A 22,542-nucleotide genomic window follows, 5' to 3' on the forward strand; every position below is an offset into this window, starting at 1 on the left:
TTTTTTTTTTTTTTTCTTCCTTTTTTTTTTTTTTTTGATGATAACAGTAACCATGCTGTGGCTCTACGTGGTAATAATATCTCAGTACTGATAAATGCCAGAGCCAGGCAGAGGTGTTTATCATTCCCGTTCAGAAATGCTGACTAAAGTTACCACATGTTGCCTGGTTTTTCTTCTTTTACAATAGACTAGCAATTAGCAAATATGTTGATTCACCCCATAATTTTACGCACAGTTTCCAGGACTTTCTGTCGTAGCACCTCGCTCAGCTTCCCTTCTCCTGCATATTGGTACTTCAGGGTACTTTAGGGCTTCAGTAGCCCTAAAACAAAGCTTTATATCCTTGCCATTTTTCCAACAAATGATTTCCTTGTGAATTAGCAGTGCCCCTTTTTTTTTTGTTTGCTTGTTTTCTAAATATACCTTTGGAGGACCCAGGGTCTTGGCAAGGTGGCAATGCTCTGGAGGGATTGAAGTCCATTGAGCCCGTGGAGAAAAGAGAATTAAAAAAGGAGTTGAGTAGCTTTGTTTGAAAATTTGCCAGGCATTTCCTGATCAACCTAAATAGGACTTTCAACCTAAATGTGGTAGAATCATGCACATGTCGTGTAGGTCAAGCAAAAAATCCTGCAGATGCTGTACTTACTTCTTTCCATAGATCGACTTCTGCATCATTTTAATTTGTAGCATTTCTGCTGGGATGATTCCCTCTCTTATGGACAAAAATATAATATCATTGACATGTGCAGAAAAATCAAGGGGTTCCTGTATGTCATGATTTGGGTGCTCTGCAGAAGTTCAGGATCTGTAAAGGTCAAAACAGAGTAAAATACTTTTAGAAATATTATTCTTCATTTGTGTGTAACTTCATTACTGCCATTGACAACTGCACAACTTTCTATGGAATAAATCCTTATGAAATAGGATTCTTGCTTTCACTTTCGCTCACCTTCTCACTGCAAAATAATGCCTATTCGTCTTCTACTTTGAACTTTAGTCCTTGATACATAAAATGTTAACAATATTATAGATAATATACATCTATAGGTCTGCATGTATGAAGGATTAACCTCAACAGGAATTAGGAATACATGCTAGAGAAAGAATACTGTCCTATTAAGAATTTTAATTTTTAAATTAATTTGCGCTGCCAGAAATTTTTGTTCAATTTTTTTAAAAAAAAATTTTGAATTAAGGCACTAATCGTCATGCCTAGTTATGTAGCACCTACTGTAACTGGTATTCAATCCTGATGGAGATCTCAGGGTGTGAGGGCAATATGAATATTAAAAACGAAGATATCTGAAGAATGATAGGTGATAATTAAATCATAGATGATAAGATCAGAAAAGAATTCTCAGGTTATCTAGGGCATGTAACAAGCAAGATGTTTTCCCTACGTCAGACCTACTGGCACCTTATCTAATCTGTTCCTAAATGAATGCACAGTTGTACACGACTTTAATTCGGTTGGAACATCATATACAAATTGATGCAAATATCAGAGCCAAACCTTTCTCCCGAAACAATGAATCATGCTGAAACCTGAAGGTTTACCTTAGCAAAAGAGATAGCAATGTTCTTATCAGCTCAAAAGAAACATTAAAGGCCAGAGTCCAACTTTTTTTGTTACTAATTGCAAGTTTGAAATGCTAAGTGTTCCCTGGAAAAATTACAGTTGAGAGATGCTAGGGGTACACCTGGAATTAGAAAATAGTTGTGGTAGAGTATTTTCATAAAAGGATTGACCTTTTTATAAAAGGTACAACATGTTCTGGTCTTAACCATATATCAATGATTACTTTTCTTGCTAAGATAGCTGCTATAGCACTGGTCAAAGTAATATCTGAATGATGTGGCACTCAAATGTATTTTTTTCTGTATGTTTTTCCTTAGAAATCCCGGACAAGGCCATTCGCATTAAATCCATAAAGAATCTTGTAAAAAAGCTCCCTAAACCAAACTACGAGACAATGAAAATCCTCTTCGAACATCTAAAAAAGTAAGTGAAACTGGAGTACTAAAACACTGGTAATTTTAAAAGCACTTCCGAGTGTCATGTCCCAGTCCTATTGCAAATGTAAAATACCAAAAATAATTATATTCTTTGGCAAAACTAAATATGGTTTATGGTATCTATGTACATCCTATTTCTGCTCAAGAGTCAGTGTGTCTAAGTGAAAGCATTAATTTTTCCTCTATTAGAAAACCAAAGGGTAAATTTCTTTGTGTGCTGTTGGTTAAGAACATGTAGATTGAATTGAACAAATATGACATGTTCCAGCGAACATCTGACTTTCTCTAACACCTCTGCAACCTAACTAGGAAAATCCACTACAAGCTCCTGTATCCTACAGTGAAGTCTGTGCCAATAGAGAACATCTATGAAATGTGGATGGGAGATCTGGAATGCACCTATGCTTTCCTAATATTACTGAAATACAAGGCAGGCAGAGGTGACACAGATTTTGTTCTGCAAAAAGGCCATCGTGATGTTCCACCTCTTGTCATCTCCATGGTTTCTACACTCACCACGTGCAGTTTGTAGATGCCGGCTCACAAAATCAGCCTCATGTCTCACGTTCACTTTGGGCTTTCTGCTCTTGTTCCTGGCATTAGCTGCAAAAAGTAGGCCAAAAGTAGGCCAAAAGATTGTTCTAAAACAAACGTGCGGCTGTTTTATTTGCAAAACAACCAGGCAACAGTAAGGGACCAGAGGACAGGGGCATCCAGAGGGCAGGATCCATTTCCTGCTCTCCTTGCTGTGCTGGCATAGAGGCTAACTGCTACCATTTTGTACAGCCACTTTTCAGCCAAATTACCCTTAAAATTGAAAGGACTAAGTAGTATCTAGGGCCCCATGCAGGCTCTGTACACAGAGGAGTATTTCATCCCGGGAATGATATATTGACCCCAGTGAATGAATAATAATGACTCCCAGTAAAAGACTACTCCCAGCCTACAATGAATGATGCCTTTATCCTGACCATTCCAGCAGCATTCTCCTGACATATATATATTTATAATGGATGTAGATCCTTTATCTTCTTGCACAACTGCCAGACAAAACTGCAAAGTGAAGTGTGTATATATAGTGGTGGGAATGTCCCCATTTAATTAGCATGGAAGGATTTTAAACAGTCTATAAAATGACTGAGTTTGGCCTCAAAGAAAACCATTTTCCCATGTATTCATCTGACGTACCCTGTGCATACATCCTCTCCTTCAGAGGTTGTCTAGAAAAGGATAATAGTGTCTTGTCAATGGAAGAATAATAAGGGGAATTATTTCCTGGGAAGAACCCTAGTGCAAGAAGCAGGTCCATGCTGTCCAAACAGCTATGCCACTTATAAAACTAAAACTTCATTGTACCTGGTGTTGATCCTAACCTGAAGAAACTTTGGTACCGTGTCTTAGGGGAATGACATCAGGTTTACCTGGTAAGGCTTTGATCTTAGAGCTAAATCACTTGACTGAGATTCGGGAGACCTGCGTTCAGTTCTTGGCTCTGACCGGATGTTCTGCGTGACCTTGGGTAAATCATTTAATCTCTCCGTGCCCTGGCTCCCTGTTCACTAAAATGATGATAATACTTCCTTTGTCTGCCTTGTCTCTTTAGAGCATAATCACGTCAGGACAGCAATAGTTTCCTGCTGTGTATATATAGAATAACGGGCAAAACCGGACCAAGACTGGGGCTTGAGGAGGGAAAAAGCTAAAAACTAAAATATACATAATAAGTAGCAATACGTAGTAATGCATATGAGTACAATACCTGGACATGTGCTTATGCTAGGGTCACTGCAGAAATAAGGTGAAGGAAGAGGGATATTGGAGTGATGCAGTAGTGCAGAGATAGAAGGCAGGAAGAGATGATATTGGGCCATCTTGGGAGACTGAGTGTTATGGAAGCAGTCAGTCATCTGGGGGTCTCTGGAGGAAGTCAACCTTCTGTGTTGTCCAAACACATCCTCTGAGAAAGAAGGGATTATCCTGTGAGCCCATAACATCAAAACTTGAGAAAACTGGCATGTTCTCATGAACTTGTCAAGGGGAAAAAAAACAAGACAGTCCGAATGGGCAGTTTAAATAGTTAGAGATCAGCTAACAATATAAGAGATGTGCTTCCAGTAGGTCCTTCAGTAGAAATCTGGGCAAAGCAGTTGATGGAACAGCCTGGCAGAAAGCCCTGAGAGCAGCCATAGCAGCAAGGATTAACGCTGAGATCTTACCTGTGCCGTACACCTTCCTTAAATCAAGCTCAAGGCAGCTGCAAGGAGTCAGTGTTGTGTACAAAGCCCATGGAAGAGGCATTAAAAGCAAAGCTCGGGCTTGCAGTACCTCTACTTTTAATTATTTTATGTTTGCATTTGATGAAAAAAACCCTGTCCCCCCTATTCATCTTTGCATGAAATCTATTCAACTACAAACATAATGCATGAGCAAAAGAGACAAAATATACAGCTGAATAGACATATCACATAGCTCCTTCCAGTCTAACATCATAACAAATTGCTTTATATTGAAAATTGTTTTATATCTTCATACTGAAAATCGTCGAGCACAATGACTATTAGGTTTTTCATACTTCTTCCCAAGATGAGCTAGCCAAGCATATATTTTACATATAAAAGAAAAAACAGTCTGAGTAGGGACTTTTCCAAATAAATGGCTACAGAAAACAGCCTGTCCTACTTGAGCATGTTTAGAGATACTCACTTGCTGTATATACCCTCTGTATTTATGTTTCTTGCATTTGTGAAAACAGGGCCCCAGCTCCTCAGCTCCCTCCAGCTGCTTGTTTACATGTGAATTTTACTCCCAACCAGGGCAAGCAAAACTCAAGGAGCACATAAACCTGCTGCACCATGCAGGCCTTGGTCTGCAAGGGTGCAAGGACACCAAACCATGCCAAAAAGCCCCATAGAGCCAACTCCTTCCCATCCACCTTCCGACCCAAGGAAGGAGCTCACTCTCCTACCATAATTCTTGATAATCACCGCTTGTCTCCATTTCCCTGGGAATAAGCTGCTCATCCAGAGCTGTTTATCTGACACAGACCTGCTGACGTGGAGCGAAAACAGGAAAACACTGTCAAAGTGTGGCATCTTGCAACGCTAAAACGCCTGCAAAGTTTTATTTTATTTTTTGTTAAGTTGATGGAGGAGAGATGGAGCAAACATATGTGATTTTCACATCCTAAACTATGTGTCATATCAGCGGTTTCAGGCAGCCTTACATATTAAGTCTATTTTTTTTTTTTTTTAGTACAGCAGAGGAACAGATTATGTTAAGAACTATACAAGTATTTTGAAGGAAATATATATATATATATATTTAAATGAGAAAACAGCCCTCAACAGAAGTGCCTTAAGATAGATGTCTTTTCAACAAACCTCGGAAAGCCTGTGGGAGGCCAAAGTTTCCATTGGGAAAAGCATCCAGATTCAGGAATGCTCATAAACCGCTAAGTTCTTAACTGAAGGACTAGGAATTAAGAATATATGCTCAAATGATTTCCCAAATCAAGGCCTTTCCTAGACCCTTCTGAGCTGTTCTCACTCCTAAGAAACAAGGCAGTGACAGGGAGAGGATTTTAACCCTATTGCTGCAAACTTTGGGAGCGGCTGCTGGATGCATCCATCCTCTCTGTATAATGAACACGTACAAATTTACATGAAGAGCAGGGCAATAAATATCAAGACATGCTCTTATACGCATGCTTTACGCTATTTGGACTATATAAAAGCTTTTACAGAGAAGCTGACCCGATGCCAACACTTGTCCCATTGAGCAGAGCTGCTTCTGGCTTGTTTTGGGGCAGGAAAGAAGGAATTAAACCTATTTCTGTCCACTGAAGGACACTTTGGTCTACTCAGTTCTCCTCCTCTCAGAGCACCAAAATCTGTGCACAAGTTGGGATTGTTAATAGTTATTGGATTAAAGGAAGAAATCAAACCGGAGTGTCCTAGAGTGCCTAAACACCTCGATGTGTTTACCCCGTGCTCACTTTGGTCCGTGCACGTGTTGGTTTTGCCGTCCTACCCCATCCTTCTGGTGGAATAGTCTTCAAGGCTCACCTTGGATAACTTGCAGCTCATCAGGTTCAAAGGCAACAAAAGACGAAGAATTAAAACTGGATTTCCACCTGTATTTAGATACACTTTCTATTTGCATGCCATATTTAAAAATACAACTCTGATTTTCATAAGAATTGGGCAAATTCAGCACTACTGAGCTCCAAAATGCGCTGCACTGGTGCAGCAGCAGATAACAGAACCATAAATACAATTAATTTAGTTTTAATATAAATATTTATGATATGTCTATGTGGCTGCCGGGGACTACAGTGCTGAGGCAGGACACAAACCCGGGGAGATGCGTCACTATTTCCAAACTTTGCTGTTGTTCCTTCCATATTACTCAATATCAAACCATCCCAAAAAGCGTTTCAGCCATTAATTAAATCTCCTAACTGGCTTTTCAGATCAGTAAGTTTTATTATCCGAGTCGTGAGGATGGAGAAAGCGGGTGCCCCTGTGGGGCTGGGCGGGCAAGGGGCAGCGCGTCTCGCGCCGCGGACAGGGCTGCTAACGGGGACCATGTCAGCGCCCGGCCTCTGCTCTGCACCCGCACGAGTTTTAGGAAAATATTACTGGCAGGGTTAATTTATGTGATTTTGCAACCTCTTAGTTTTGCTGCGGGTGAGTGCTCTTTTCAACTCTTCTTTTTTTTTTTTTTTTTCTTTGTGGTGGTGAAAATTAAGAATGCTCAACTCATTACAAAAGTTTTGCTTTTTTTTTTTTAACTTTTTGCCTTTTTTTAACCATTTTGGGATAGCGAACCTTGATGCATAATGTTCAGAACTAGATTGTTAAGAGGTAAATTCGTTTTTCTGACTAAAGATACGGGATTTTTTTTTTCTCAGAACAATGCTGTAAAATGACTAAAGGGATTGAAGTTTCTTAAGATATTCATTGAAACTTAAAAAAAAAAAAAGCTTTAATGCCAAAATGTCAGTGTTCTGTGCAAAATAATTAATATAACACAATAGGATCTATTCTACTATCGATTGAAAGGGAATTTATGCAGGTAATTCATTAAGGCTAGTGGGAGTTTGACATGTAAATCCCCTGGCACTTTGATGGGAAAACAGACCCTGATTATTTGATTTTTAGTTTTTTTTTATAAGCTATAAAATACTTGATTTTCAGTTACAAATATTAAATATGTATGTGTGTATATATACACATATATATATATGGTCAACCAGGGCAATGGATGACCCTGCTTTGGGAAAGTTCTGAAATGACATTACATCAAATCATTTTTTACACATTGCAAAAGACACAACAATCATTTCAATCACTGTGCTAAGAGAATCATTTTTTATTATTATTATTATTTTTTGCTTTCAGAGAATGGCATTTTACATTCCAACATTTCCAGGTTATCACCTTCATACATCTCTTTTTGTGGTCAAGTGCATGATTAGTACTTCTGACAGGGTATTGGCCATTTTCTTATGGAGAGCTACAAATTCTTGTAAATAAAACCCAATCTGTAAAAAAAAAAAAAAAAAAAAAAGAACTAAATGAAGAGCAAATCTGTGGACTGGAATGCACCCTACTTGTAATGGGAACAAAAAGCTGGCAGTGAAATATAAACCTAAATCACAGCAGAATGACCTACTTTAAGGCATTTGCCAAAGAGACAGTGTTTTAGACAGCTCCTCTGAAGTAGCGTCTTTATGTCTATGCCATCTGCAGATTTATTATTGTGCTTTTAGGAAAAAAAATAGAAAGGGGGGAAAAAGGAAAAAAGGGAAAAAAAAATCCTACAACATGCCTGAGCAAAACTAAGCTTCATCTATAAGAAAGACTCCAGTGCTGTGGGCACCACACCCACACCTACTGATGTGGTCCAAGTCTTTTCTTGAGAGGCACCTAATTAAGAAACCCTGACTCATTTACATGGATACGTTTGATCTAAATTACACTCCAAACCACACCAAATTAGGAGCATCTGTGAATGTGAAGTGTTTGTTCCCAGTGCCTGGTAGAATGGGGCCAGTTCTGGACGGCACATGTTCAAGTGACGAAAAATATTTCAGATGTAACATACTCTGAGAGCCACTTTTCCACTAATAATTCATAATGAGTTAAACCAGTATCTCTGGTCAAACAATCAGTTCAGGCTGTGAAGAAAATGCGATTTTACTTTTAATATGAGGAGAGGGAAGAAGAAAATAAAATAGGTGGGCAACCACCTCGGTTGCTTGTTGCCCCTGAAAAGGGGCCTGAACGCAACCATTAGCATCAATTTAGAGTTGTAGTGGGTGTATGTTACCACGTATACATTACTCCTGAATTCTAGACTAAAGGGAGATACCTATGAGTGATTAGTTTTTGTTCACAGACAGGGTCTTCTGGTTGAAGCCATGAGCGCTGACTTGATGAGGCTGTCCCACATAATATTAGTAATATCTGCAATATTATTAATAATTTCTCTCACTGGGGAGGGTGAGCAAAGGAGGCTCCAGAAACCACTGGTTGCTATTTTGCTGCCTTGCTGCATACACTGGCAAACTCAAGAAATAGCCTCTATCTTGCTCTAATTTAAGCGCCGGGGAGCACAAATCCGAATTCCACGCTGCGTTTGCAATTCCCAAGATGCTCGCGCAGCTTGGCACAACCTTAGGATTTGGCCCATGGTGTTTGGCAGCCACCTTTTATTCTTCCCCTCTTTTATGCTTTGTGAATAGTCAAAGTTACATAATACCAGTGACAATTTGTTTATGGCAAGCGTTTCAGTCACTGTTTTATGATTACATTCAAACTTTAAGCCACATTTTGACATCTAAGGATCCTCTTGTGTTCTTGTATATTATATACAATGAAGGCTTGTGTTCCAGTAAGAGTAGAGAGGGGAGGAACTTTATAAATAACATGACTTCTTTTGTCTGAGGAGATTTTAATACATTTGTCTGATCTACTGTTTTTGCAGTAGCCAGAATATAATTTGAATATATTAATATTTTCAGCAACTGTGCTCAGGGAGCCCAGTTAATAACTTATGCATGGATATATAGATACACTTCAGACGGAGGTAATGTTTTTAGCCCTTCTGTTGGTAATACTTAGCGAGGCACAATGAAAGAGCCTGTTCTTTCCTCCCCTTTGTTGTGGGCATGCATTGTGGTGGTATGGAGCCAGGGTTCTTTCTGTTGTCTACACAGCCTGGATTCAATAAGCAGTTATAAATGCATATTATGACAATGTGGTCAAGGAAACCAGATTTTCTTACTATACCTTCATGTGCCTGTACACTATAAAAATCTGGTATTTATTTTTTCTTGTCCTCATTCAATATGTTAACAAAATCATAATTTGATACAGGTTATGTTCACTTTATAATTAAAATTATAGAGTTAGATGAAAATACAGCAAGATGTTGCTGGATGGAAAATATTTATCTTTTCATACATTACGCATTATGGCGCGCTGCAAAGCATAAATCTGTGGAACGGCTAACGCTAGCCAAGAGGGTGATATCTGCCTCCTCTCCTGGGCCGCAAGATGCAACTAGTTTTCCCCTTTAAATAGCTTCAACCTGGCCACCAGACGGCATTGCTACCATCCCTGCTCTGCATCGACATGCGTTTGCTCTTTCATCTATCAGGAGCAGCACACAGAAGCCATATTCTCTATATATTCTCTAGTAATCAAGATTAAGTTGGGTTTTTTTAAAACCTCTGAAATATTCGTGTAGGATGGGCTCCTATAAGTACACATTTCAAAGTAATTATCACCTTTTTGATTGCCCAAAATAATCTTCATCAAAACAGAACTGAGCATGGCTTTTAGGTTTCTTATCCAAGCACTACCAGCTAAAAAAAAAAATAGTTATTTAGGCTGCTGGTTAACTTCAACAGGCTATCTAAAAATTGTGTTCTGGTTTACAAGGATCATAGTCTATCAGCTAATATGTCAAGTATCTATTGTCTTGGTGAAAGGGATGTTGCAGATACATGTTCCCTCAAGATTAAAAGAGAAGGCCAAAATACCCTTTTTAAAAAGCCTAATAGCCTGATCTCATATCCCAAAATGATGTAGATTCCCCACAAAATGATTGATTTGCTCCTCGAAAACGGTGAAATGTCATTCAATTCCCCCGCTACCGCTAAGCTATACCAAGACTTCCTGTCGTTTTGGCTGTATTGCAGAGATTTCCAAATACAGCAATCCTGGCCTGTCAGCATCCATCCTGAGTATCGTTACCCTTTGCCATGGAGATGAGCCAAGAAAAGGAAAGTCATAAAAGACCATGTTCTTTCATTTTGATCAATCTCAACAATCCCTCTCTTATAACTCTCCTAACACCTTAGTGGACAAAGTGCAAACCTTTTACACCAAATGTGTTCCCTGTGTCAGCACTAGACTCAGCGTCACCAAAGGCCCTGGGGGTATCACTTCATCTGTCTTGAAACTGTTCCAGCTCTCCAGGTCATTGCCATCAACACTGACAAGTCCAGTCGTTCACCAAACACTTGCAGCAGTCTTAGAGACTCCAGTGCACAGCCCTATAGCACTTTCCAGTAGGTCAAAATTCCGATGAACATCAGTTGTCTTTATTGAATTTTCAAGTCCAGAGGGGGTTTCCAGTAGGGTCATGGCAGGAGTAGTAGACAACTTAAGACCACCTCCTAGAACAACTGTCCTGTCGAATATGACTGTCTGTTTTAAATCTCATTTGACCGCTGTGGCAAGGAACTGCGTAATCTTTCTGGGTTACATGATAGCATGTTATCATACAACTCCTTATATCAAACTATGTTTGTATAACTTTGCATCCAGAAACGACACCATTTGCTTCCTAAGGACACACTCTCTCACCTTGTAGATCCTTTTGCAGCCATTCTCATTTCCTGCTGTAGGAGAAGATACATTCAACATCTACAAAATGATATTCTGAAATTTGTCTCATCTTAGGGCCAGGCAATGTATAGTCAGGGTCATCTAGACCTCAGGGCAGTAAAAAGACATATCCAGGGTATTTCAGCTTCATCTCAAAGAACGTAATGCCTGCACATAACACAACAAGCAAGGCAATGTGGGGAGAGACCTTTTTGGCCTGAGTTTACCGGGTATGAGGACTGCTTTTCTGCAGTTCTACTGGGTGCATTGAGTCATTTTATTTAAATTGTGAGAAATAAATATATATATATATGTGTATATATATATATATATAACTCCTGAGTGAGGTCGGCCTGCCTGCATAGAGAACTAAAGAGTAGCAAAGTGTCTAAGGCAGTTAGCTGACAGTCATCTGAAACCATCACACGTGTGAATGGGCATTTGACTTAAAAAGGAACTAATGAGAAAATCCAGAGCCATTTTGAAGCTAGCAAATACTATGGGACTCGCAATACTACAAAGGGTGCATCTTAGAAAGAGACAATGTATGGAAAATCATCCACTCCAGGCAGTTCGTGCATTTAGTGCAATGGACTATGCACGTGCATAAAAAATAAACATCAAGCTAAGGTGAGTGGACAAGACACACAAAGTGTAAGTAGAAAAGACAATGCTGACATAGTAAATTCATTGCTCAAGGGCAAGTAAAATGTAAATAAGTTTAAAGAAATCAAAGACTCATGGCACATACTCACTAGTGCATTTAAGAGATACATTCATCCTACTCATGTTCAATATCAGTGCTGAAGCGATTGTGATGCTGGGAGGCATGTTAAAGCATCTTTCAAATCTGATACAAATGCAATGCATATATATTGCACTAGTAGCTTGTGGAGAGCTCAGAAGTAAACCTGAAAGAGTAGGAATCCAGGCTGAGGTCAGGTCCCATACAAAATCATCTCTTTTGGGCAGGCCAATGCATAAAGATTTTAATTTTAATCAGCAAGATGGTGATAACAGAGGTGAAAGAATGTAGATTTTGCATGGGGGAACATCAATAGGTCAATATTCAGAGGTTTTTCAGGACACAAAAGGATTTTAAATGAAACAAATTATGAAGTAATTGCATATTTTGGACTCCACAGAAAAGGTAAACATTGGTGAGAGTTTGTTATTTCATTTCTGTGGAACTCTTTGCCACGTTCACTGATTTCAGTACCAGAAACCACCATTTTTCTCACAGAACAGAATAATCTATTCATGGTAATGCACAAAAACAAGGTATTGTTAGCAAAATATGACCAAGTTTTTAATGAGAGGTTCTAGATTCACTGGAACAGATACATTTCCAAACAGGCTCTCTGAAGTTCATCATCCCAATAGGATAATTCTAAACAATTGCCATTTTTGGTCATTATGGCAGAGGGTAAACCAGTCATATCCAGGACTGAGTTTATTTGCTGTCAGATGGATTACAGTAGAACAAAAGAGCTATAATTGAAGGTTGCAAGAGTTTAAATATTGAACTTAGTCAAAAAGTAGTAATTCCACTTAGTAAAGGTAGAATTCATCCAAACTGAGAAAATTAAGCTTATACGAGGTGAAATTCTGACTCCATTCTGGCTCTCAGTCAATGGGAATTTTGCTGGTGACTTGGACATTAATCAGAATTTCACTCACTGTCAAGAGAGATGCTGCAAAAGGTGTGATGGAGTGAAAGCAAAGTTAAAATAAATGTTAACCTGAGGGAGGCGAGTGTCCAAAATACGTTTTCTGAGCATGGACTGCTGTCTAATTCAATATCTGCTTGATATAACAATGTAGACAGCCCTTTTGTGAGAAAAGAAGCTGGTTTAAAACTAGATGAGCAAAGTACATCTAGATTTGCAAAAAGAGTTAGGTCCTTGTGGAAGAATTGCATGGCTCTGACTGCTGAAGTTCACGGTGTCCATTGCGCTGGCCAAGGACATCTGGACCACTTTGAGCATCGTGGGGTGTTGTTTGCAAGAAACAATTTTAGAAAACCACAACGTGCTGGTGCCGGTGCTGACACCCTCCTTGCTAGGGAACCAGAGACCTTGAGCCGGGCTGTATGTCCCATCTCAGCCATCTCCCTCCCGGAAAGCCCTGCTTTTGGAAGGGGAGAGGTTACGAGAAGAAACACCAGAATCCCAGTTGGCAGAGGCAGCAAGCTTGCTGGGAGGAAGATTATATTGTTTTCCTGAGTCTCGTCATCCTTCTTTTTCTCTCACCAGTAAATCTGAACCAAAGCATTCAATTTCTGTGTCTCTGAACCAGGTGGCATAGGCTTTCCTGTATGCTTTCCATATGCCCTCTCTTTTCGGTTTCTTTGGGAAGAGTGGCCTCTTTCACAGAATTAGAAAAAGGACTGAGTTATCATGAGAATTTATGGCTTTAGTTTTAGCCATGTAGTTTTTGTCTGACCATCACTAAGCGTGTCAAACCGTCAGTGTCCCCATCAGGACAATGCAGTTAATAATTTTAATCTACCTTTATTAAGAGCCTTTAGCTTTACAGAGTGGTACCAAATACTATTAAGACAAAGCAGAATAAGGAGGAAATACATTTTTTCCCCCCTCGCTGACCTAATTTCTAACTTCACTCTAAAAACCTTCCATAGATTTCAGTTATGCTTCATCTACAGCTAAGCTCGCAAATCTAGCAAACTTAAGGGCTGCCTTTAAGTGAATTTTCTCGCCTGCCGCAGTTCCTCGGGCTTCCCAAGCTACAGTTTAAAGCTGATCCCAAACCCGGTTATAAAGTTGTGTTTCCGTAGGCAGCCTCGAGGCCGGGCGCCACACGGGTCCGTTGAGCGTGTGAGCTCAGCCCTTACCTTGCTCGCACGGAGCGCTCGCCACGGAACAATCGCAGCCCTTTTCTCATCAGCCGTAGCCGGAGGCGGTAATAAGGGTGAAGGATATCTATCATGAAAAGTCCAGTGTCAATGTGTTCCCCCAATTTATTTACTGACCTTCAATGCAACAGCCATACTCCTGACCCTCATGAGATGAAGCCTAAGGGGAAATGGCACTGAGCACCAATTCCATATCCTGTTGTTCTGTGGTCTAAATTAAGTGCTAATTAATTACCACTGGCATCTTTGGCATTGCCTGTCAAATTGGATTTAGGATATCCTTTCACTGTTTAAACAAATAGCCCTGCATCTAAAGCTAAAATCCCGAGTGTTAATATTTTCTTTACTTTTAAATTCTTACTTAAAAATTCAGCAAATATGTCTGTGAGCATTGCAGGTAGAATTCAAATAAAAGAAACAGGAATTGATATTGTCAATTTTGATTAATAGTCCTTCATTAATAAACATCCTGTTATTCAGTTTCCACCTGCAGTTGCTGATGTTGCCTGGAATCAATTAACTCATATAATTTGATTTATTTTACAAAGACATTTTTGGATGTGGTGTGCTGATGATAAAGGTTCTATATTTATGATTCTTGATTTAGGAGAGATTTTTACTAACTGCTTTTTATTTTTAATGTTACAAGGAAATGTAGCTTAAGGCATTCTGGATTAAAAAGAAATTAAAGCAATTTAAAAAGTTAAATCTTTATTCATGTAAAACTATCTATTGCCTTCTGAGACACACAGGCCAAAAAAGCATCTAGATGCAGGACCTCTGACAGGGTGAGCTTTACAATAAGAAAGATGGCTGTTCTGCAGAAAAAAAAATCAGAAATAGAATTTAGAAAAAAAAAATCACAGAAGTTCTTACACCACCAGCCAAAAATACAGTAAAGGGGCCTGTGCATTATATCTCAGTCTGAACATATATTATTTTATATAGTATCACACTGCCTTTATCACTGTGCTCTCCAACCACCCCTCAGAAGCACATTAGCATCTGTCTAACATCTGTCACGGGTGGTTTTGCTCTCTCCCATCCTCTCCCTAAGGAAAGAACTGTGTTTGCCGTGGCAGTGTGGCTTCTGAGAGGGATTTGCTGTTGTTTGAGATAGATATATGTACTGCTACGAGGCAGCGAGCGAAGGCAAAAAATGAGTGCCTTGTGCTCGGAGCCGTAGCCAGAAGCCTGTGATGCTCCTGCTGGAAGTTCATGGCCTTCAGCTGACTCCTGAGAAATGCCGGTCCCCAAAGAGACAAACTTCAGGCTCGGGGAGAAATGTCCACAGTGATAACATGGATTACCCGTATCTCCTCCTCCCTCCGGTCTCATGAACATTAATCAGAGCCAGTTTGTGCTCAGTTGCAAAAAAAAAAAAAAAAAAAGGGACCCAGGACAAATTTAGAACGTGATGTGCTGGTCATCACTAAGTGGGAAACAAGAGGCCTGGACTTTGCAGGTCACCCGAGCCAGAGACAAATGGGTCATTCATTCACCCGCCTGGAGGAAGCAAATGGGTCACATCTTGCCCAGCGGGCAGCAGTCCTGCCCAAGGGAAATGTGGGTCAGCTGGGAAGGAGCTTCAGCCTACAGCGCAGCCCTAAACCCAGGGGATGGTAGAATTTCAGAGGGTAAGCTGGCCATTTGCTTTTAAAAATATCTGCCATTTATATTATGTTGTCCACTGCAACAGTTTGCGGTTCGTATTTGGTGGCCACATGCAGTTACCAGGGACTTCTTGTGTGCTCACCGTGTCAGGATGTATCGCTCACATGGACCTGGGGAGGCTTTGCGACCATACCTCTGCTGTGGCCAAAGCTCAAAGAAGCACTGGCCTGCTGATTGCAAGGCTCCTCCGAGGAGTAGGACATCCAGATTTTATGTCCTCCCATCTCTGACTCTGACGAGAGGACTGCCCTGTCCCTCCTACTCAAACACTAGGCTAGGTAGGATAGAAGGAATCTTGGACCTTCTACAGATGCTGTGCAATGTCCGGCTGGGATGAGCTGTGGGACTTCCTAGCATGAATGTCTCATTTGTACTCAGTGCATCTGTTAGAAAGGCAATACCAGACCCGTGTTCTGTTCCCAGAGCTGTCTTTGTACTTGGCAAGATACAACTATCGATTAAGACACAACTGTAGTGGCCTTAACCTGGGCTTTCCATGACTTGAGGTCACCCAAAGGGGTTACACAAGCGGAAGGATGCACAGCTTTCAGACCCTCTTGGGCACAAGACGGGCATCAGAGATGGTAGCAGTCAGGGATGGAGGCTGTAGTCCAGCTCTAGTTGTGCAGGAGAATAAGCAGGACACTTCAAAAGCACATTCTTGAACCCGATTTTCTGCCTCAGTCCCTTTAGACACATCTATGTTTTTAAATCTTGGCCTCAGTCACCTGCAAAATGAAGACAATCTCTGCAAGACAGTTACTCTGTGTGGTGCTTGCAATATAAGTTCCTTGGAAAGGAAGTCCCAGAGATGGCAAAGTTCATATATTGGTGAAAAGATTTTATTCTGAACTGCTGCCCCGTTAAACCAGGGCATGCCAGAATAAATGTCTTTCTGCAGCTTTCCGCAGCCTTCTCAGCCAACTATGAACTGATCTTCAGACTAGCTGAGCTATTTCCATTTCAGGCTAGACTCCAAGGCAGTTCGTCCAGGGAAGAACTTTTGCTGCAAGATATGCAAGGGGATTCCCTGAGGAAGCCCATTCTCCATTGTGTCCTTGTCAGCTGTCCAGTTACTATATATAGTGTCCAACGGTCTGCTTTAAAGGCTCATCTGTAGGAGAAGACAGCATCAAATGCTCTTTCTTGTGTCCCAGAGCAACTGAAGAAAAGGGATTTTTTTTTTCCCAAAGAATTGTAATAAGAATCCACAGCTGCAGAGCACAGGAAGCCTATGGAGTTTCTGCAGGCCAGGAGCCATGGAGGCTATTTTCAGCTAAAGCAAGCTCTTAAGTATGTCTGAACTATCTCTGACCCCTCTCTTAACATATCTTACACCATGACCTGATTTCTCTGTTACCAGTCTCGGATAGCTATTGTTTTGAATTCAACACTTGGAATTTAAACCGGGATGTAAAGCGCCTTAGTATTTTACCTCGGCAAAAGAAAGTAGCTTAAAACAGTATTAATCATTTTTGGATATTTTCTGTGTGCTCTGAATTGCATGTATTCATTGCAGAACAAACCGCACTGCACTTTTCAAAAAGGGCCTATGTCGTAGTATTTTGGAGTGCCACCGTAAGCACAAACCACCGATTTCAGCTACGACGTATGCACAAAACCTCATGCACAGAATTCACTATTTGGGTTTCACCAGCAGGATGGGAACTCGACTGATAATGTCTGCAGTTGCTTGGCTTCATCAGCCGGTGGCTTCGTTGCCCATAAATCGAGTACATAAATAATAATGAGGCTTAGCTTGCATTCATAGCATATCAAGAATCTGAATTCATTACTAAATTTTAAATGTATCTGTCTTGCAGTGCAGTGGATTGAATGGTTAGTTGACATGGACCTTACGGTATCAGGCTCGGGTACCACTGATGATGGGTTTGGTGATGCTCTGAGGAGGGAGTTAAACAGTGCCCTGGCCTTGTGCTGCCTCTCCTTGTGGCAGGTGTTTGCAAAGCCAAACTTTGTAGTGCAAGTTATGCTTTTACTACCAAAAGCCATTCAGGCCTTAAAAAAAAAAAAAAAAAAAAACCCTACTTCAGCTGAACTGGAGTGAGCAGTGTGAGTTTGCATCAGAAATGATGTTACCGCAAGCTGCAGTATCTCAGAAAAGGATATAACGGGCCTCAAATGAAAAGGAAATACATTCAGAAGAAACCTGATAGTTTATCTGTGCATCGTTTTGCACTTGGGCTCCCTTCCTAGCACTGAAAAACTAGCCTGCAAGAGCCCTGCCAAAATGTGCTTATACACGCAGACATTATCACTTCGTAGGATGGTACGTTTTATTATCAGGTTATTTTCCAGTACATTTGGCACAGTTAAGGTAAGTATATTAACTTTACTTCCAAATAAAGGAAACAAAGTTGTGCCGAATGTCTCAGCCATTGTCAATGAGTTAGGAACTGACAGGAGGTCCAAGTAATCAACCCTGGCGGCGGCGCAGGGTTTTCCCCTGGGACATCTGCTCTGATCGCACGATGGAGCTCACTGGCATGGATGTAGAATTGCTTTCAATAAAGATTTTATTTCAAGCTTGGATGATTTCCCCCCAAATGTCTTGTCACTAAAGGAAAGTATCTAATACTTTTTATTATTATTTTTGCTTTTTTTTTTTTAACTTCTGTAAACCAGCTTTTGGAAAGGAGTGTGGGATTTTGAGCTGAGCATTTTTCATCCCCACAGTCAAATGCTAGCGTGTTCAAATTGGTTGGAAGCAGTATCAAAAGTCAGAAAACCAAACACCTAAAACCCATCCTGTATCTGTGCAGTGAATGGGTCTGTTGATGGTTCTTCATATAGGGAGACTAAAGGCAGCAGCCAAGATAGCCAAACCCTGCTTTTAAACTAAAACACCACATTTGCATGTGTCTGACTATGTATAGGAAACAGATATTAGCTAATTTGAGGATAATTATTGGCAGAGCCAATCCATGGAAGGTGCAGATGTTGACCCATTAAGCTAGGTCATAGGAGCTTAGATACCGCTGCAGCCCAAGCATCCGTCTGGATGAGCAGCTCTGTGTCCAGCCATTGCTACCACTTCCCAGGAAGGGCACAAACACACTGAAATGGACAGTCGTGGAACGAGATGCAGGGGGAGAAGACTCTTCCTTATTCTGTAGGGTTAGTTGTTAAGTCTAGAGGATGCGTCACTAATATATGAGGCTCTTTATTCTCCTTTCTTGGGAGTTTTCTTTATTCCCGTGCATCTTTAGAGCTTCTTGGCCTCTTTTTGGGTCTGATTTTCCACACCCTGGTTAAACAAAATGTTGTGCATTCTCACCTCACCAGGATCTTGCACAACTACGACTTTATGCACAACATTTTGTTTAACCAGTTACCTTTCAAAAGGACTTTTCCTCCTTAAATACACTGGCTTATCACCCATTTTCCATGTGGCAGGAATTTTAAAACAGTGATGATAAGCGTCACCACAAACACACTTTCTTCTCCTTGGTAGCTCACATGGAGCAGAAACAGATGAAGGACATTTCCTAATGCATCCTGTGACTGCAGCAGTAGACCAGCATGGCTTCCAAATGCCACAATTAATCATAATTTTATTTAGGGAGATTGCAAAAGGGGGTGTAAATGGAAGCGGGGAGCCAAACTCACCATACAGCGACCCTCTTTGCTGTGTGGTTGCCCTGTGCTCAGCTACTTGCTTTCCAGCTTACAGTTGCCTTGGTAACGGCCAAAGCCTAAATTCAAAGTATTTTTGCTTAAATATCTGCCATTGACACTAGAGCCCTCCTAACAGGCACTTTTGCTGTTTTACGACATCGTTCATTTCATTACCATTAATAATGAGATCTCGCTTTTCTGCCTATTTCCTAACTTGTAATCTTAAGGAACTTGAACAATTCTTTAGTTAGCAATTCAGCTCACTTTTGTGGGAAGAAAAACACTTGCACGGCATAAGGCTCAACAATTTCTTGACCCCATTCCAACATCTGCAGCACTGGATTATAGATCGTTTCTAAAATAGTCTTAAATTGATGGATCATTGCTCCTTTTATTTGAGCTTGACAAAAAGTAGCTCCGGCATTTCCTTTTGCTTTTTATGCTATAAACTGTATATCACTTTTTTTCCTCTTGCCAAAAAAGAATGCTTCACCGTTTAGTAGGGATTTTCTCTTTGAACAAACGAATTTCCTTTAGCAGTTACAGTAATAACTTAAATTATATATAGTTGTTTTTGACCTTTTTATTTTGTGGACAGATGAAAAAAAATAAAGAATTTCACTGGTAAATATTTTCCATTTAAAAAGGTACACATTCCCAAAGTTATAATTATTTTCTTCAGACTGGATTAAGTGATACTTAAAATTTCCTTTCAAATAAGAATTCCTTCCTCCTTTCCCTTCAGTATTTTGTTATGTATTTTATTATGGTTATTTAATTACTCAGACCTTCCTAAAAAGTAATCCTGTTGACTTGGCTCAGAGTTTCTGGTCATCAAAGAAAATACAGATGCCTGAATTAAAAAAATTCTCAAGGATTCAAATGAGATTTTATCACTGCAATAATGAATTACTGCGTGAGCATTAAATGTAGAGCCCTTGGAGGCTCCTGCAAAAGTGGCATTTTGCACCCTCGTGACAAAACTCTTTTAACTGCTAAAGATGCGCGATGCCCATCAGACGCTCACGCAGTTATTTGGCAGCAAAACCACTAACTTTTATTGACTTTCTGAACTCCTAAGATAAGCCACGGTATGTTAATATTACCACGGAGGAAAGATAATTATTTTTTAATTTGTAATAAAGACGCTATATTTTAAGAAACTAATAATTAAGCCAATCTGATCAGTGCCATATGGAGAGTGTGCTGTGCAATGGACACCGCGGGTAGGAGCATGAGGCAGAACTGCAGCAAAGCCTCCTATTTATACGCATAGAAAAAACAGCATTTTTGTTGAAGGAACGTGGCAAACGGCAAAATTGGCAGGAGTCCACCATAGGCCACTCTGTGCTGTGTGACCCCCCAGCAGAAGGAGGGAAACCACCTCATTTTCAAGAGATTGAACCCAAGATCCCTCATGAAGTTTCTGTCTCTTGCAGGGCAGCTTGCTGAGACTTAAGCAACAGGTATAGGAAAACAGAGACAGCTATAGGGGTCTTTAAATTGCGTCTGGGTTTTTTATGGGCTTGTGAGATTGCTAAACAGGGAGAAAGGGGGCAAAAAAGCATATACAGAACTTACCTTACAATATTCAAGTCTAAAACTAAGAGGTTAAGAAAACATCCATAAATCAAAACATTTACATATTAAAGGTACATTTGGTTTGCATGCCTTGGTAGCGCCATGTAACTTATTTATAAAATATATACCTCTATTTATTAGTTTTTCCAGCCTAGGGTATTTTATGTATTCTGGAGGGCAGAAGGAAATGGATTTCCCTCTAGTTTATACTTGCCACTACAGAGATTTAGGCAAAGCTGCCTACCTAAACTACATCCATTAAACCTACATTTTTCTCAGATCAGACTTCTCAGTTATTAATGACTGCTCCACTAGAATATTAATTCTTAATAGAGACACAAGCTCAACCTTTAACAATAATAGTGGCCCTCTCATAATTTCATGGAAAGTGAAGGTATCAAAGGTTTTAATCCTTACCGTTATTTTCCATTTAAGATGTATGGTCTAAGGGTCTTTTGAGAAAATTTGTGTCAGGATAAAGCATGCAAAATTCTTCACTTATATAAATTTTACAACTCATTTCAGAGTACACTAACTATATTTGATTTAAATTAGCAGAAGGAATGTGCTTCATATGAGCTTATGTTAAAGGGCTCTCTTGTTTTTTGGACTCTTTCAGTAGGGGAGACCATGCTGGGAGAGGCAGGAAGGCTTCTCACAGAACCAGCAAAGCTGGTGGCACCAGAATTGCTCGATTCTCTCAACATGAAAGGCAAACATCATTTTCAGGATCTAACTGTATAAGCTCAAAAAATACTTCCATGTACAAGTAATACTTAGCATGCACCCTAGAAGGAAATAAGTAGCCAGCAGCCATCCGATATGAGAAACCCCTAAGTCCAACTGTGGAGCTCGCTCTGGTTCACGTCTTGCTGTCGGTGGCCGAATTTCCATCCGTTGTCCATCGTGTTCACAGAAGTCATCCCTTCTACTTTTCTTTCTTTTTTGTAGCTTAACCAACTAAACATCACTGTTAGAGAAAACAGCAGAACATATCTCTTGTGCACTTCAAATGCAACAGCAACTCCTTTGACATCCCTCTCTTTTTTTCTTTTTTTTTAACCAATTCTTTCTTTTCGTCAACAGGATAGCAGCCAAGGAATCCGTGAATCTTATGTCAACACAAAGCTTAGGAATTGTGTTTGGACCAACACTCCTTAGACCTGAAAAGGAGACAGGGAACATGGCAGTCCACATGCTGTACCAAAATCAGATAGTTGAACTTATGTTGAGCGAGTACAGCAAGATCTTCGGCTCTGAGGAAGACTGACAGACAGGGCCTGTTATTGAAAACGTTCACATCTGTCTTGATGTCTAATATTTTTACATTTCTGTAAACATATTTCTGAAATATTTCTTTTTCTTTCAAGTGACAGATGCCTCATTTTGTGAAAACTTAATGATGATTTTGTGTTTAATTTTCAAACATTGGAATAAAAAATATTGTCAACATTTGCCTATATGTATTCTGCATTAACCCTTTGAGAGTTTCATTATGCTAACACTCCAAGTGTCAGTTTTTTTCAAGCTGAGCATACAGCATATGGCCAAAGACCATAGGAAATGCTGTTTACCAACATATGCAATGGCACAGAAAGACAAATAGTAACTGAGGGGATTTATGGAAAGGGGATTAAAATATATAATAAAAGCTGTAAATTAAAACAGAGAGAATTAAAACTACATCATTTGTAGTTAGTCTGAGTAAGAGTTACCTGTTCTTTGATATGAATTGAAAGTTAAATACACAATGAATAACCAAAACCAATGAATTCCCCCATCCTAAGAGTTCAAAAAAAAATTACATTTAATCCATCTAAAGGAATTTTTTTTAGAAAAGTCTAACTATTTGCAGAA

General features: G+C 39.9%; 1 protein-coding gene across 2 annotated transcripts in view; it reads left to right on the forward strand.

Annotated features, from left to right (window-relative positions):
* The window catches only part of ARHGAP15 (Rho GTPase activating protein 15), a 301,475-nt gene extending 279,338 nt beyond the window's left edge, over positions 1 to 22,137 (forward strand). For both annotated transcript variants that reach the window (XM_088521808.1, XM_088521809.1), the window contains exons 13-14: positions 1,897 to 2,002; positions 21,772 to 22,137. In XM_088521808.1, coding sequence (XP_088377934.1) covers positions 1,897 to 2,002; positions 21,772 to 21,955 — 290 coding nt within the window. In that variant the 3' untranslated portion in view covers positions 21,956 to 22,137. The remainder of the gene's footprint in view (positions 1 to 1,896; positions 2,003 to 21,771) is intronic.
* The last annotated feature ends 405 nt before the right edge of the window (positions 22,138 to 22,542 follow it).

Source organism: Tinamus guttatus, unplaced genomic scaffold, assembly GCF_059628265.1.
Source record: "Tinamus guttatus ecotype Peru unplaced genomic scaffold, ASM5962826v1 Tinamus_guttatus_pri_ptg000133l, whole genome shotgun sequence".
Classification (NCBI taxonomy): Eukaryota; Metazoa; Chordata; class Aves; order Tinamiformes; family Tinamidae; genus Tinamus; species Tinamus guttatus.